The 13,156-nt window shown below is 37.9% G+C and overlaps 1 protein-coding gene across 4 annotated transcripts in view; it reads right to left on the bottom strand.

The window, feature by feature from the left end:
• Positions 1-1,981: 1,981 nt before the first annotated feature.
• The window catches only part of SMARCAD1 (SNF2 related chromatin remodeling ATPase with DExD box 1), a 36,862-nt gene continuing 25,687 nt past the window's right edge, over positions 1,982-13,156 (bottom strand). For 3 of the 4 annotated variants that reach the window (XM_015861344.3, XM_015861345.3, XM_085546622.1), the window contains 13 exons: positions 12,755-12,854; positions 11,116-11,175; positions 10,831-10,906; positions 10,098-10,233; positions 9,269-9,406; positions 8,883-8,978; positions 7,392-7,509; positions 6,997-7,118; positions 5,672-5,860; positions 4,581-4,699; positions 3,619-3,801; positions 2,821-2,930; positions 1,982-2,527 (listed from right to left, as the gene is read on the bottom strand). In XM_015861344.3, coding sequence (XP_015716830.1) covers positions 2,466-2,527; positions 2,821-2,930; positions 3,619-3,801; positions 4,581-4,699; positions 5,672-5,860; positions 6,997-7,118; positions 7,392-7,509; positions 8,883-8,978; positions 9,269-9,406; positions 10,098-10,233; positions 10,831-10,906; positions 11,116-11,175; positions 12,755-12,854 — 1,509 coding nt within the window. In that variant the 3' untranslated portion in view covers positions 1,982-2,465. The remainder of the gene's footprint in view (positions 2,528-2,820; positions 2,931-3,618; positions 3,802-4,580; positions 4,700-5,671; positions 5,861-6,996; positions 7,119-7,391; positions 7,510-8,882; positions 8,979-9,268; positions 9,407-10,097; positions 10,234-10,830; positions 10,907-11,115; positions 11,176-12,754; positions 12,855-13,156) is intronic. The other variant, XR_014945796.1, reaches the window with a different exon arrangement.

Below are 13,156 nucleotides of genomic sequence, written 5' to 3'. Positions count from 1 at the left end.
TGATACTTTGTGTTTGTTGTTGAGTTTCTGGAGGAAGCCAGGTTAAAGAAGAGAAGTGTTTGGGAGGATTAAGGACAGTAGGCAGCACAGATGAAAACTACTCACTCTCTGAAGAGGCATCACAGAATCACAGAATGACCCGGGTTGGAAGGGACCTCAAGGATCATGTAGTTCCAACCCCCCTGCCTGGCAGGGCCACCAAACACACACATTTACTAGATCAGGTTGCCCAGGGCCCCGTCCAACCTGGCCTTGAACACCTCCAAGGACGGGGCATCCACAACCTCCCTGGGCAGCCTGTTCCAGGGCCTAACCACTCTCCTAGTAAAGAACTTTCCCCTAACATCCAACCTAAATCTTCCCTTTTTTAACTTAAAACCATTTCCCCTAGTCCATCAAGTTCCTCCAACGCTTTCTTAGCCTTCTGCAAGTTCCTGTTAGGCCATTACAAAAAAATGCAGCTGCCCAGCTGAGATGCTGCCCACATCAGCACCAGCTATAAGCACACCACCTATAAGCACACCAGCTGCAAAAACATTTGATTGCTCAGAATCTCTCCAGTAAAAGCAACAAACAAAAGTGGCAGGGATGAAAACTAAATTTAGAACAAAATAAATGGAACATGCCAACAGTTTATTCTTATACCAATGGAGAAAATAGGTCTGTGAAGCTGCTGAAAACAGGGATGGCTGTGGAGGAGAAAGGCTTACCCAAGCTCAAGGGGAGACAAGAGCTCATTAGAGGACTCCAATGCCTGTAGTTGGTTTATCCATTTAAAACAGTGGGAAATTGCTTTCCTTTACAGCTACTCTCCACCTTCCCCCACTTCAATGAGCGTTATTTCCTTGAGCTCTAAAAGTGACATAAACCAACTACTAAGCAGCTCAGAAACTAAGAGGTATCATCAGAAAAAGAAGCAAGGTTCATTCTTACATAGATTTGAATATGCAGTCTCCGTTTGCTCTTGCAGTTCCTTGTATACTTTGTTGTAGCTCCTCGTTTATTTTTCTTTCCTCAGCTTCCAACATACTGTCCTCTTTAGCAATAAGACTAGGTGTCCTGGTAGATTACAGATTGGCCATGAGTCAGTAGCGTGCTGTGGTGACCAAGAAGGCCGGTGGTATCCTGGAGTGAATCAAATAGGAGCACTGCCAGCAGCAGGTCAAGGAAAATGATCCTCTCTATCTGCCCTGGTGATGCCATTTATGTGGTACTGTGTCCAGTTCCAGGCTCCCAAGTTAAAAATGGGGAAAAAAAAAGAATCCAGCACAGGGCAACAAACACAATAAGGGCCTGAAGCAACTCCCATATGAGGAAAGGCTGAGAGATCTGAGACTTATCAGTCTGAGGAAGGCTGAGAGGGGATCTCATCACTGTTTATAAATAACTGAAATGCAGGAGTCAATTTGATAGGGATAAATAGGGTGGTGAGCAATGAAAGACAAAGGGGCAACAGGCAGAAACTGGAACACAGTAATAAACTGTAATACAAACTGAGCAGAAAACTCAATTTAGTAGTGTAATACAAAGGTGAGTGAAGCAGTAACAGCAGAGTAGCAAGGTCGTAGGCTGAAGCAAGTGAGAACTGCTCAAATACAATTGCGGGCACAGAAATAAAGGAAAGTAGCTGCTTACCTTCAAGAAGGCCTCAGGTGGGCAGGAATCTCCAGCAAAACACCCTTGCCTCCACTGCCAACCCTTGCATGCACTTGAGCTCCTCTGGGTTGGCCCTGCCTTCCCACCAGGTGCTCTATCACTGCTTCAAGCCATAACTTAGCATTTCTGCTACAGGCAGGAATTCCCATTTTCATAATCTGCATTCTAACACAACTTTTATTTGAATATAATAATAGTAAATATTTACTAACATAAAGAGAAGTCAGTTCATTTTGGACAGTCTGAAAGCTGCCTCTGATTTGTAGCATGCAAGTTACCAATTCCACCCTCCTTTCCCAAAAACCACAACATGAGAACAACCTGATAATGTATAGAATTTTATTTGAACAAACTGATATAAAACCGGGACAATACATCAAATGAACCAGAACAAGCAGAAACAGACTTAAGCATTGTCAAATAAGGCACATATAAAAGAAATCTACAAGCATAATCCAGTGAAACAGACAGTTTATTTATAAGTCTGGAGGTAGAAATAATTACAAAAATACTGACAAATCTTAAGCAGTAGCAGATTTATTAAAACAATTACTACATAGGTCCCCATTTTGAGAAATGTTCTGTAAAATAGTATTTCACCAGCATCTGCTACTGGTAGATTTCTACTGTTTCTGTTTTTGAGCTTTGAAAGAATGCTACCAGTGTTAAAAACTGTCAATGCCATGAGGAATAAAATGAAGAAACTATAAAAAGTTATAAAATTTCACAAATCTCATGGTCATCAGTAACAGAAGAGTCCCTTGGGGTATGGCATCACACTTCTTCCTTAAATTCCACCTATTTACATTTTAGAGACCTAATGAGGCTTTCAATAGCGTGGCTATATCTGCTGGAATGGTCCCCTCTTCTCCTGAAGAATAAAAACATACAATAGTAGAGCAATAAGTATTTTACATAAAATGACGAAAGCCTACAATCCCATAACTGTACACAATCATCCACTTGCAAGCATTTGGTCTGTGTGTTAGAGTCAAGGGACACTTCATGTCAAACTCAAAAGTAAACTGACATGACTTATTTTTCCAGTTCAAAGTGGAACAAAATAGCCTCATCTTCAATCTGAGTGCAGTTTTTTTGGAATAATATATTGCAGTGATCTCCTTAAGTCATCTAAGGGGAAATCATTACTAGTAAGAGACTTACCCAAATCTGCTGCAGTCATATCTTGTTCTAACTTCAATTTTTGCTGGTTCATTTTGAGCATGGATTCTTCAATAGTTCCTTTACTGATCAGCTTTATGACTTTTACTTCTCTGAAAAGCACAAAGGAAGATGAATACATCTTTACAGTTTCTCCAGATTAGTGCAAAAGGAAAGGATCTATGCCTTTGCTTGAGTGGCAGTAGTTTACAACAAGGAAGAAAAATAGTAGAGGCAATACCAAAGCAGACAGTTTCCCTCTTTGGACCAGTTATGCTCCATACTGACAGAAAACTTGTTTTATCCTATAGCCAGAACAAGGGTCTGTACAGTCTCAACAAACTTATGTTAACAGAAACAACTGAACATTCCTCGGTCCCATACTACAGGCAAAATACCATTTACTAAAAGCATTCTATTGCTCACAACTCATTCCTTTTATTCCTTACTGGAAACTATAAAGCAGAAGACTGATTTATTCTTCACGACAGAGCAGCATTTTAAAGTTTAGAAGTCTTTGGAAGAAAACAAACAGCTTTTTCAACCAGTTCCAATGACTTCAGACCAGTCCTCAAATAAATATCTGGTGCTAAGAACTGATGTGAACTAAGGAAAAATGAAAAATAAGAGTAGAATGTAGTTAAGGTTAGTTCCACCTACAACATGTAATTGTAAGACAAGTGCAACCATCTAGCTGCCAAGCAATTCAGAGATGGCTTAGAGAAATCTGATTAAAATAGAATCTTTAAATCAAACTGTTTGCCTCCAACAGAAACAAGCATCATAATTAAGAAGCCTTACCTTGTCTGACCTACTCTATGGCATCGATCTTCTGCTTGCTTATCATTATATGGATTGCAATCAATGTCATGAAGAATAACAACATTTGCTGAGGTCAGATTGATCCCCAAGCCACCAGCTTTGGTTGACAGAAGGAACACAAATATACCCATATCTGTATTGAACTCATCTATTAGATGTATCCTACAGAACACAGGAACACATACATCAGGTTTTAGAAAACAACAACATTCTTGCTTCAGAGTTGAACACAGAAGTTAAGATTATGATCTGAGGAAGAGGCCAGTGGTATTGCAAAGCAACTCAAAAGCATAGATGTTAGGCATAAAGGAAAAGGTGTAACAGTGCTAAGGGGTAACCAGAACATACTTTGAGAGTGACAATACAGAGAAAGGAATGAAGTAATGTTTCGAAAAAGATCTTGGGTTATCATCACAGAATGCAAAGAACAAGCTGGTAGAGGAGAGTGAGGAGAACTGAGGTGTGGCAAAACAGGTGACAGGAGAGTAAAAAATTTAGGTTCACGACTGCCTTGTACTAATTGCACATAAAAGTTAAGAAGGGTAGAGATTTCAGCTGTGAGTGGGAAGTAAGATCATACCAATAACTTGATAATTCAAAGAGCACCTGAAAAAAGAATTCATGAAACGGGAAATGCCTACACACGAGCTTCTGTTAAGTCATGCTGACATAAAAGCAAATCAAAACATCATTTACACCAAAGGTGAAAGTTTTTCACTTTGACGTGCTAAGATGATAATCTGATCATCTAAATTCACTTTTCAGACTCATCCTTACTAAAGCAATCTGAAATTCAACTTTAAACTCCTACTAGAGTCAATTCCCAGCAACTACAGAATTCTATATACTAGAAAACAAAGGTTATTAAGTCAGACCCTCAGTGCAAGTGGCACTTCCATTTCTTCAATTGACTTCAGAAAACAAACAGAAAAGTCACATACCTATCAGAAATCTGTGTTCTTCCATCCAACCTAATATATCTGTGCTGCCAGTGTTTTAGGAAAACTTCCAAGATATCTAATATCATTGTAAACTGGCTAAACAACACAACTCTGTCACCCTGGAAATGACAAAGCAAAAAAAAAAAAAAAGTTTTAAAACGCTTCAGTAAAAGATAATAAACTACACAAATGTTATACTACACAAATATAAACTACACAACACTATTTGCATTTTAAAACTGATTTAACTTCGAGTCCCTGATTTCTAAACTAAAAGACTAAGCTGAAATTACTAAGATGCTGACTGAATTTTAGTAAAACATGTCCAGTATTTCTGTTGTGTAATACATCTTTAGTTAGAGACAGAAGTTTTTGAGTTATTTTGTACTTAAGTCAATTAAGCAACCTAGAAATCACAAATCAAATGCAAGAATGACAGATCTATAAAAATATTTTTGCTAAAAACTGTTAAATTTGAGCTGTTTTTTCCATACCATAGCTCCCTCTTGAAGTATTTGGTACATGCTTATTTGCAAAATAAGCCAGCTTGAGTCTGTAGCTCAAAACAGTGGCATCTTATGTTTATGCTAAAATTATCATGTATTAAGCCAAATTAATAGTCTTATTGAATTGGCCAAAAGAATGTCAGATGATTCAACACTTATGAGCTGTGAAAGTGATACTGTGCCTTCCTACGAATTGTCATGTTAATTTGGGATACAATATTCAACACTTGGAAAAATGAGAAAGATCAAGTGCCATGTACTGCACTTTGGCCACAACAACCCCAAGCAACACTAAAGGCTTGGTGCAGAGTGGCTGGAAGACTGTGTAGAGGAAATGGATCTAGAGGTATAGGTTGATGCTCATCTTACTTTCACTGTATAATCTTCTTGTGTATAGAGCAATGTGCAAAAGTAGGATTACACATTAGAAGCAGTACACCGCACACACATTAAATCACACTATCATACTCCATACAAAAGCAAATGAGTAGCACATACAGCTGCTGGTGACCAGATGGTGAGGTCTTTTTGGTGCCAGCCACTAGACAGACAGTAAAGGACACTTCAACCATTTGTAGTACCAACCTTCTCTTTAAGGTCTGATAGAAGGCGTTCCAATACTCTAAACTTTCCCGAATCCAAAATCTGATCCATGTCTAACTTGAAGTCACTGACATGAGAGTATTGCTTACAAAGCAAATGCAGTTCAAAATCTGTCATTACTGTCATATCTTCAAAGATAAGGTCAGGATTAGCATCACGATGTGTGGGTTCCTATTAGCAAAAATGAAGGAAAATAATACAGTAAGCAACCTTGATACACAGACAAGAAAAAAAAAAACACAACAACACACAATTACATCCACAATTTCTGCAAGAACAAAAAGTAGCACAACTAGACATTGACAAATGCCAGAGCATGGCTCATGCAAGCAACAAAAGAAATCTGTAACCCCAGGTTTATAATAGAAGATTGTCACTTTACGATTTAGCTCTTACAGGAGTTTGTGCTACCAAAAACTAAGTATATGCTCAACCTCCACAGCCATTACCTAGTTCCCATCAAGCCCTACGATCTTTTGACCCTGTATCTGACCTCTTCCCCTGAAGACACATTCCCTAAAAGGGAGATCCAATCCTTGGTTAGATGGTAGAAGACATGGGAAGCCCAGCCCCAGATGTAGGGCGGGTAGAGGGATGTCATGCCTGGAAGAAAGAGGAAAAGAAAAGCCACATCTGGAGAGTATGATGGCATGAGAAGGAATAAAAAAGGGACAAAAATCCTTCATAAAAATGGATGACTTCTTCCCTTCCCCCCAACCCTGACAGGCTTTATTTTTAGCAAAGCTACAGATATTCAAAGCCAGCTGAAGATTTCTCAGAGTACACCCTCCTGCATGTCCCAAGATATCTTTTCTTTGCACTCTGAGAAAGATGCAACAATTTTTCCCCAGCTCCACAGGCACGAACCCCAGACATGGGTAAAAAGAAAAAAACCTCAAAACTTCAATATATCAGTGCCCTATTTTTACGTCTATATAGCCTACATTCCTTGCTGCCCAGCAAATAGTAATAAACTCAGATGCCCTCCTCCTGAGACATTTTCTTAAGTACTATGGTTTTAAGTTTTGGTGTGGAGGGATGATGTGTTAAAGAGTGAGGTTCATAGAAAAGATGATGACTGCAATCCCAGAACTATTCTCTCTATTTAATTTTTGTTCTAGAAGTCAGAGTGTTAAAACTCATGCAGAACTTGTCTGGAACACTGGACAGATGCAGAAAAACAAAAAGCAGCAGCAGTGAATTAAGATTTGCAAAGACACACTTTTGATCCAAGGACTGGCAATGAAAATAAATTCAAGTTACATGCAAAATTCTGAGGAATTAGGGCCTGCCACTCATCCCCTTACCTTGAGCATAAGCTTGGACATTGTCTTGAGTTTGTCAGCTGTGTAATACTGACGATGTAAGAGAGGGTGATTAGCCATTTTTCTAAGTTGCATCATTGCATTTCCCATATCAGAGTTTTTCTCTATCAACAAAAAAATAAAAATATATTCAGAAGCAGCACAGATCTGGATGTATCTTTATCTCTCAGAACATTAGTTTTAAGGAATATTCCTTATATTCAGTATTTCATCTATTTAAAAATAAATCACAGAAGGGATATAGTCATTTTTAGTATTTATATTTAGTATTTAGTATTAGACATCTTTACAAATCAAAATCTCTGTAGTCCCACTCAACAGAAATCTGAGCTTAGGAAAATTAAAAACCAGCAAAAGGAAACAAAACTGTCACATACCGTTACCCTTCATAGTTTTCTTCAGCTTGTTTAAGAGATCACAGTATAGTTGCTCTTGCTTCTCAGACATGGCACATAATTCAATGTGATCTTTTTTGGGAGGTAGTTGTTTAAGGACCTGAGAAAATAAAAGTGTACCAGGTGAAAACCGTATTGCAGCAAACAATAGTTCTTTTAGCTTACTCTTAAGGATGAGAGGACTGAGCACACCCTCAGTAAGTATGCAAATGACACCAACTTGGGAGGAAGTACTAAGGGTAAGAAGGCCCTACAGAGGGCTCTGGCCAGGCTGGATTGAAACCAACAGGATGAAGTTTAACAAGATCAAGTGCCACATCCAGCACTTTGGCTACAACAACCCCAGGCAACACTAAAGGCTTGGTACAGTGTGGCTAGAAGACTGTATAGGAAACAGATCTAGAGCTATAGGTCAATGCTCAGCTAAACAAGGCAACAGCGTGCCCAATTGGCCAGGAAGGCCAGTGGCATCCTGGCTTGCACCAGAAATAATGTTTTCACAGCAGCAAAGAGCAGCAAAGAGATCAATCCTCTGTATGCAGCACTGATGAGGGTGCACCTTGAGTACTGCATTCAGTTTCGGGCTCCTTACTATAAGAAAGACAATGGGGTCCTGCAGTGTGTTCAGAGAAAGGCAATTAAATTGCTGAGGGGCTTGGAGCACAAGCCTTATTAGGAGTGGCTGAGCGAACTAGCATTATTTAGTCTGGAGGAGGCTCAGAGGAAACCTTATCACTCTCCACAAATACCTGAAGGGAGGTTGTGGCAAGGTGGGAGTCAGCCTCTTCTCCCATTAACTAGATACAGGATTAGAGGTAATGACCTCCAGTTGTGACAGGAGAGATTCAGGTTGTACACAAGGAAATACTACTTCTCCAAAAGAGCAGTTAGGCACTAGAACAGGCTGCCCAGGGAAGCGGTGAAGCCACTGACCCTGGAGGTGTTCAAGAAATCTTCAGATGCTGTACTTAGGGACGTGGATTAGTGGGAAATATTGGTGATAGGTGGATGGTTGGACTGGATGATCTTGGAAGTCTTTTCCAACCTTGGTGATTCTATGATCTGACATTACCAGCAGAACCTTGTCCTCAGGATAATAGGTCCCAGAGCTCTCTCTCCACTGCAAGGGGCAGGCTGAGTCCCTGCAGAGCAGCCTTAGATATGCACTAATGGATGCAAACAAGTGGAATTTTCAGAAGTGACTGTGAAGTCACTTGATGTCTGCTTAGTGAACCAGGTAACCTTTTAGTGATCTTTCCTAACTAAAATTCCTAGCTGCAATAAACATCCAAAACCACCACAGCATGTCACACTCTTGCAAACTCCTTCAAAATAAGTAGCTTAAGTTTCTTCAGTCTCCTAGAGAAACATGTGAAAATAGCACTGATGAAACCTGGCTTTAAATTCCATGAGTCTCAAAGATTATGAGGTTGTCGGATACCAAGGAATCAATATTTTAAAATAAATCATTACCTCATCTTTTACTCTTCTCAAGATGAAAGGTTTGATTATCTGCTTTGCATGTGCAATCCTCTCCTTTTCATATGCACTTTGTTCTTCAGCAGTCTTCTATGGAAAATATTGCAAGAATTCAATTGTAGGGTGAAATTTTCAGCAATAACACCACTATCGTAAGACTTCTAAGCTAGTGGAGAACTCAACCCGAAGAGACAGATCTAATAGGACAGTTTGCATTCTGAGACATCCTATTATGATATATGTTTACTTGAAATAGTTTATTTTACTGTTTCATTTTCTAGATTTTCACTACCTGTTTCTACAAGGTACCAAGAAGCAAGTGGTAACAGCACTGATATAATAAACAAGTTAGTTTTATGAAAAGAATATGCAACACTTACTGCTTTTGAAGAGAACATCCTTCGGATTTCACTTGTGCTGCTACTGAACATATGTGGCATAACAAAATTCAAGAGAGACATCAATTCCAACAAGTTATTCTGAACTGGAGTTCCTGTTAGCAGTAAGCGATGCTTTGCCTATTTGTCAAGTGAAAAAAAAAAAACAAAACAGTAGTGAGAAACAATATATATATTTTTAAGGTGAATTAGTACTTTACATACAAGTTGTCAACTGCAAGTACAAGCCACAATTTAACGACTTAATGATCAACTTCCTAAAAATGCTTTTAGTGAAAATATTGAAAAATAAGTTGTAATAATTTAAGTGATCATATGTTATTACTTCTTAGTCAGTCAGTATTATTACTCCTTATTCCAAATTTATCTTTAAAAACACCATTGAATCAGGTTGCAAACTTCAAGAAAAAGCTATTTCAAAGTTAGCTTTTTTAGTACAGTCCTATCAGAATACATCCTTAAATACTACAGTATTTCAGCACAAGTTATTTTAGTGTTCAGAAAAGCAATTTCACCATCTTTACTGTGAGTAAAGACTGGAAAACTGCATAATACTGAAACTGAGCCACTGTCATAATTCTAATGATGCTGTAAGTAACCAATTACATCTCACAGGAAACTCATCCCTTGAAAGAAATCACAATGCAGGATAAACTTCTGAAACCACACCACAACTTATGCCCACCCGCACACAGTAGTTTCTGAAACATCATGAGTATATAAATTCCTTCCTTCCTTCCACAAGGATAACAGGAAAAGACACCAGGGAGTCATTCCCTCACCCCATCCTCTCAACAACCAGGTCTCTTACATTAATTCTCATAAGCTGCTGGTAGCGTACAGAGCTCATGTTCTTGAGCATATGACCTTCATCAAAAATTGCATAGTTAAGCTTCACCTTGCGAAACAGACTTCGATCATCTGAGCTGCTAATTGCAGAGTTATAGCTGTCAGAGGAATAAATCACAAAAGTAATGTTAAACACAAACTTGACATGAACATACTGCTACCACAACTAAATTACATTCCGTATAATTCTAAGACCTACGGAAAAGAACAGTAGGGGCCACCTCAAGTAAAACTGTCTAGGAATGATCAATCATAACAAAGTTTACTATTGCCAAATAATTACAGTTTACTTGGTAAACCAGTGCTCTTCATACCACTTCCCAAAAATCCACACAAATGTATTACAAAGTATGCATAGTATCTGCTACAGCATTAATAAAAGCCTTTTTATCATTACTTGGAGAAGATGAAGTTCCTTTTCCATCTCATCACATTCTAAATATTGCTTGTTAGTTATTCGTTCTACGAATTTCATCAGCAAAGCACACTTTACACCTCCCTCATTAATGGATATTGCATAGAATAATCCCCATAGGCTTTAACTCTTGCCAAACAATCCAGTGAATGAAGAAGGCATCCTGCCCTTTAGTGAAATGCAACTGGCAGAGATGAAATTTTCTTATATCACTAGAGGTCAGTAGACAGTAACTATATTACTTTTGCTTTTTATTTTTTTATTTTTTTACTGTACTTACGTAGTTACAATGACATTGAAATCTACAACTCTGTTAATAATGTCAGCCCTGAGATGTTTCCTATCTTCCTGGGACCCTACGGAAGGAAAAACATGAGTACAACTACATATGCATTTAAAATTTAAATACATACTAAAATCAAGATTATATGCACGTATTTAATGTTGTTTTCCTGCATACAAACAATTATCTAAAAACAATGCTTCTATGAGAAATTAATGTTTTCTGAGGCTGAACATGTAACCAAATGTATGACTGGATTAATTTCTAAATGATGCTGCTCACCGTAGTAAAAAAGGACATTCAGGTCAGGACACCACAGATTAACTTCTCTTATCCAGTTATCTATAAAATATCAATAAAAAAAAATCAAAGTTATTTCTTCTTATGCCTTGCATAATTCCAAAACCACCTCAGCATTAAAACAAAAGCCTGACTTCACTGCAGATACCTTAAAATTCTCCCAAACATTAAGAATTATCTTTCCAAAAACTGGAAAATGTGTTTACGTTTAGGGAATCATCAGTCTCCAAAGCCTCCTCGTTTGAAAGGCTTCAGAAGACTTCTTCAGCAGTTCAAGAACAACAGATTAACATAAGCAAACCTTTTCCATATGACTCTTGCCATTGCACTTTAAACTCCTATTAAAATCTGAATTTTTACCAGGTCTAAAACAACATAAGTGTCTACCAAGCTGCTTAACTGCTCAGCCTGATTTCTTCCCCAGAAGAATTAATTCCTCAAAAAGCAATCACTTCATTTATCAACTATTTTCATTTAGAAACATTTCATCAGGAGACACAATGCCTCTAGGAATTGGCAAAATATCAGAACTTGATCCATTTCCAGGTGTGCAGCCATCAAAGCAGCCACCAGAAATGTCACCAGGCCAAAGACAAACATCTCTGTACATGGTGCATGAGTGTTATTCTCAAACCATCACATGCAACTGCAGAAGGGTAATTGCCACTTGTCTTATACCTGGGTTAGACCCAGCCTGGGGATGACCGAATCCTCCAACAGAGAAGTCTGAGAAGTTGTTGGTAGACTGTGCTTTTCAGGCTTCAGAGCATTGAATAACAAAAGCTTGGCCAAAGTTGCCGCTACAATTTATGTGCCTCTAAATATCACTTCATAAAAGCACCCACATTCACACCTCAGGTTTTAAATTATATGCATTTTTATGAGTTACTTTATAAACTTATGGATTCTAGTGAGTTTTAAAAGGACACTGATAATGGCATTTTCAAACAGGTCTTGAGCAACTGAAACCATTTTTGATGCGTTAGAAGAAATGTAAGATATGTATTGGCTTCAAAAATTAGGAGCATTATTTTCTTCCTAATTAAGATTGCTACTTTCTCTTTTTCAAAGTCTTTCAATGAATCCAATTTAACTGCAAAGAACAAGTTTATCCTAAAATTCATCACCTTTGCTGATGTGTTTCATTCTACTATATTCTTTGCACTTTTAATTGATCTATCTCATTAAAGAATCAAAACACAATATTAAAACACACTATTAGCCTCACCATTCTAAGATTTTGATCTGTTTTAAAAGACTGTATAAACCAAAGAGGAAAAAGGCACTGAATGCTTTGAATGAAATAAAAGTTAACTGAAAGCACAGCCTGAAGACACAGAATTTCCGCCAATACTCAGTACATAAAAGACTTGGCTAAACAAGTTCAAACTGTAACAAGCAGCTTTATTTTTTGTGAATCACATGCAATATATTAAATAAATCCATGTAAGGTCTAATGTTAGGTTAATTTATAACAAGTATACTTCCAGTATGGTTTACATTCCATTTCAAATTCTTTAGGGAATTTTCTTTAAATTGTTATCCTAATTTTAATACCTCATCCACAATTTCTCTCCTTTTTCTTTTTTAAAGTCAAGTAACTTCCAGACTTGCAACTTACCTATTGTTGAAGCTGGCACAACTACCAAATGTGGACCTCTATCACCTTCTTGGTAAATACGGGCCAGAAATGCAATAGCTTGAATTGTTTTTCCTAAGCCCTACAAGAATACAAATCCATTTAAACAAAATTTAGTCTCCGGAATGTAACAGTTTCCATACTCCTAACATGAATACACACTGATCAGTGATAACTAAAACCTACAAATCAGCACAAATTTATTCTGTCGAGCAGCATTGCTTTCAGAAAACAATTCCTTCTCAAACAGTCAAGTTAACAGTCTTTTCTGCTCAATATTTGAGCATCAGCGATTCACCCACTTCATTTATGAAGTTTTTCATTTTAGTTCAGCTCATCCCTCAAGGCTTCAAGAAACAGAAGTTCAGACAACAGTTCAATTGG

Source organism: Coturnix japonica, chromosome 4 (assembly GCF_054131305.1).
Source record: "Coturnix japonica strain WE chromosome 4, WE-NBRP24, whole genome shotgun sequence".
Classification (NCBI taxonomy): domain Eukaryota; kingdom Metazoa; phylum Chordata; class Aves; order Galliformes; family Phasianidae; genus Coturnix; species Coturnix japonica.
This window is presented reverse-complemented; position numbering and strand designations above follow the sequence as displayed.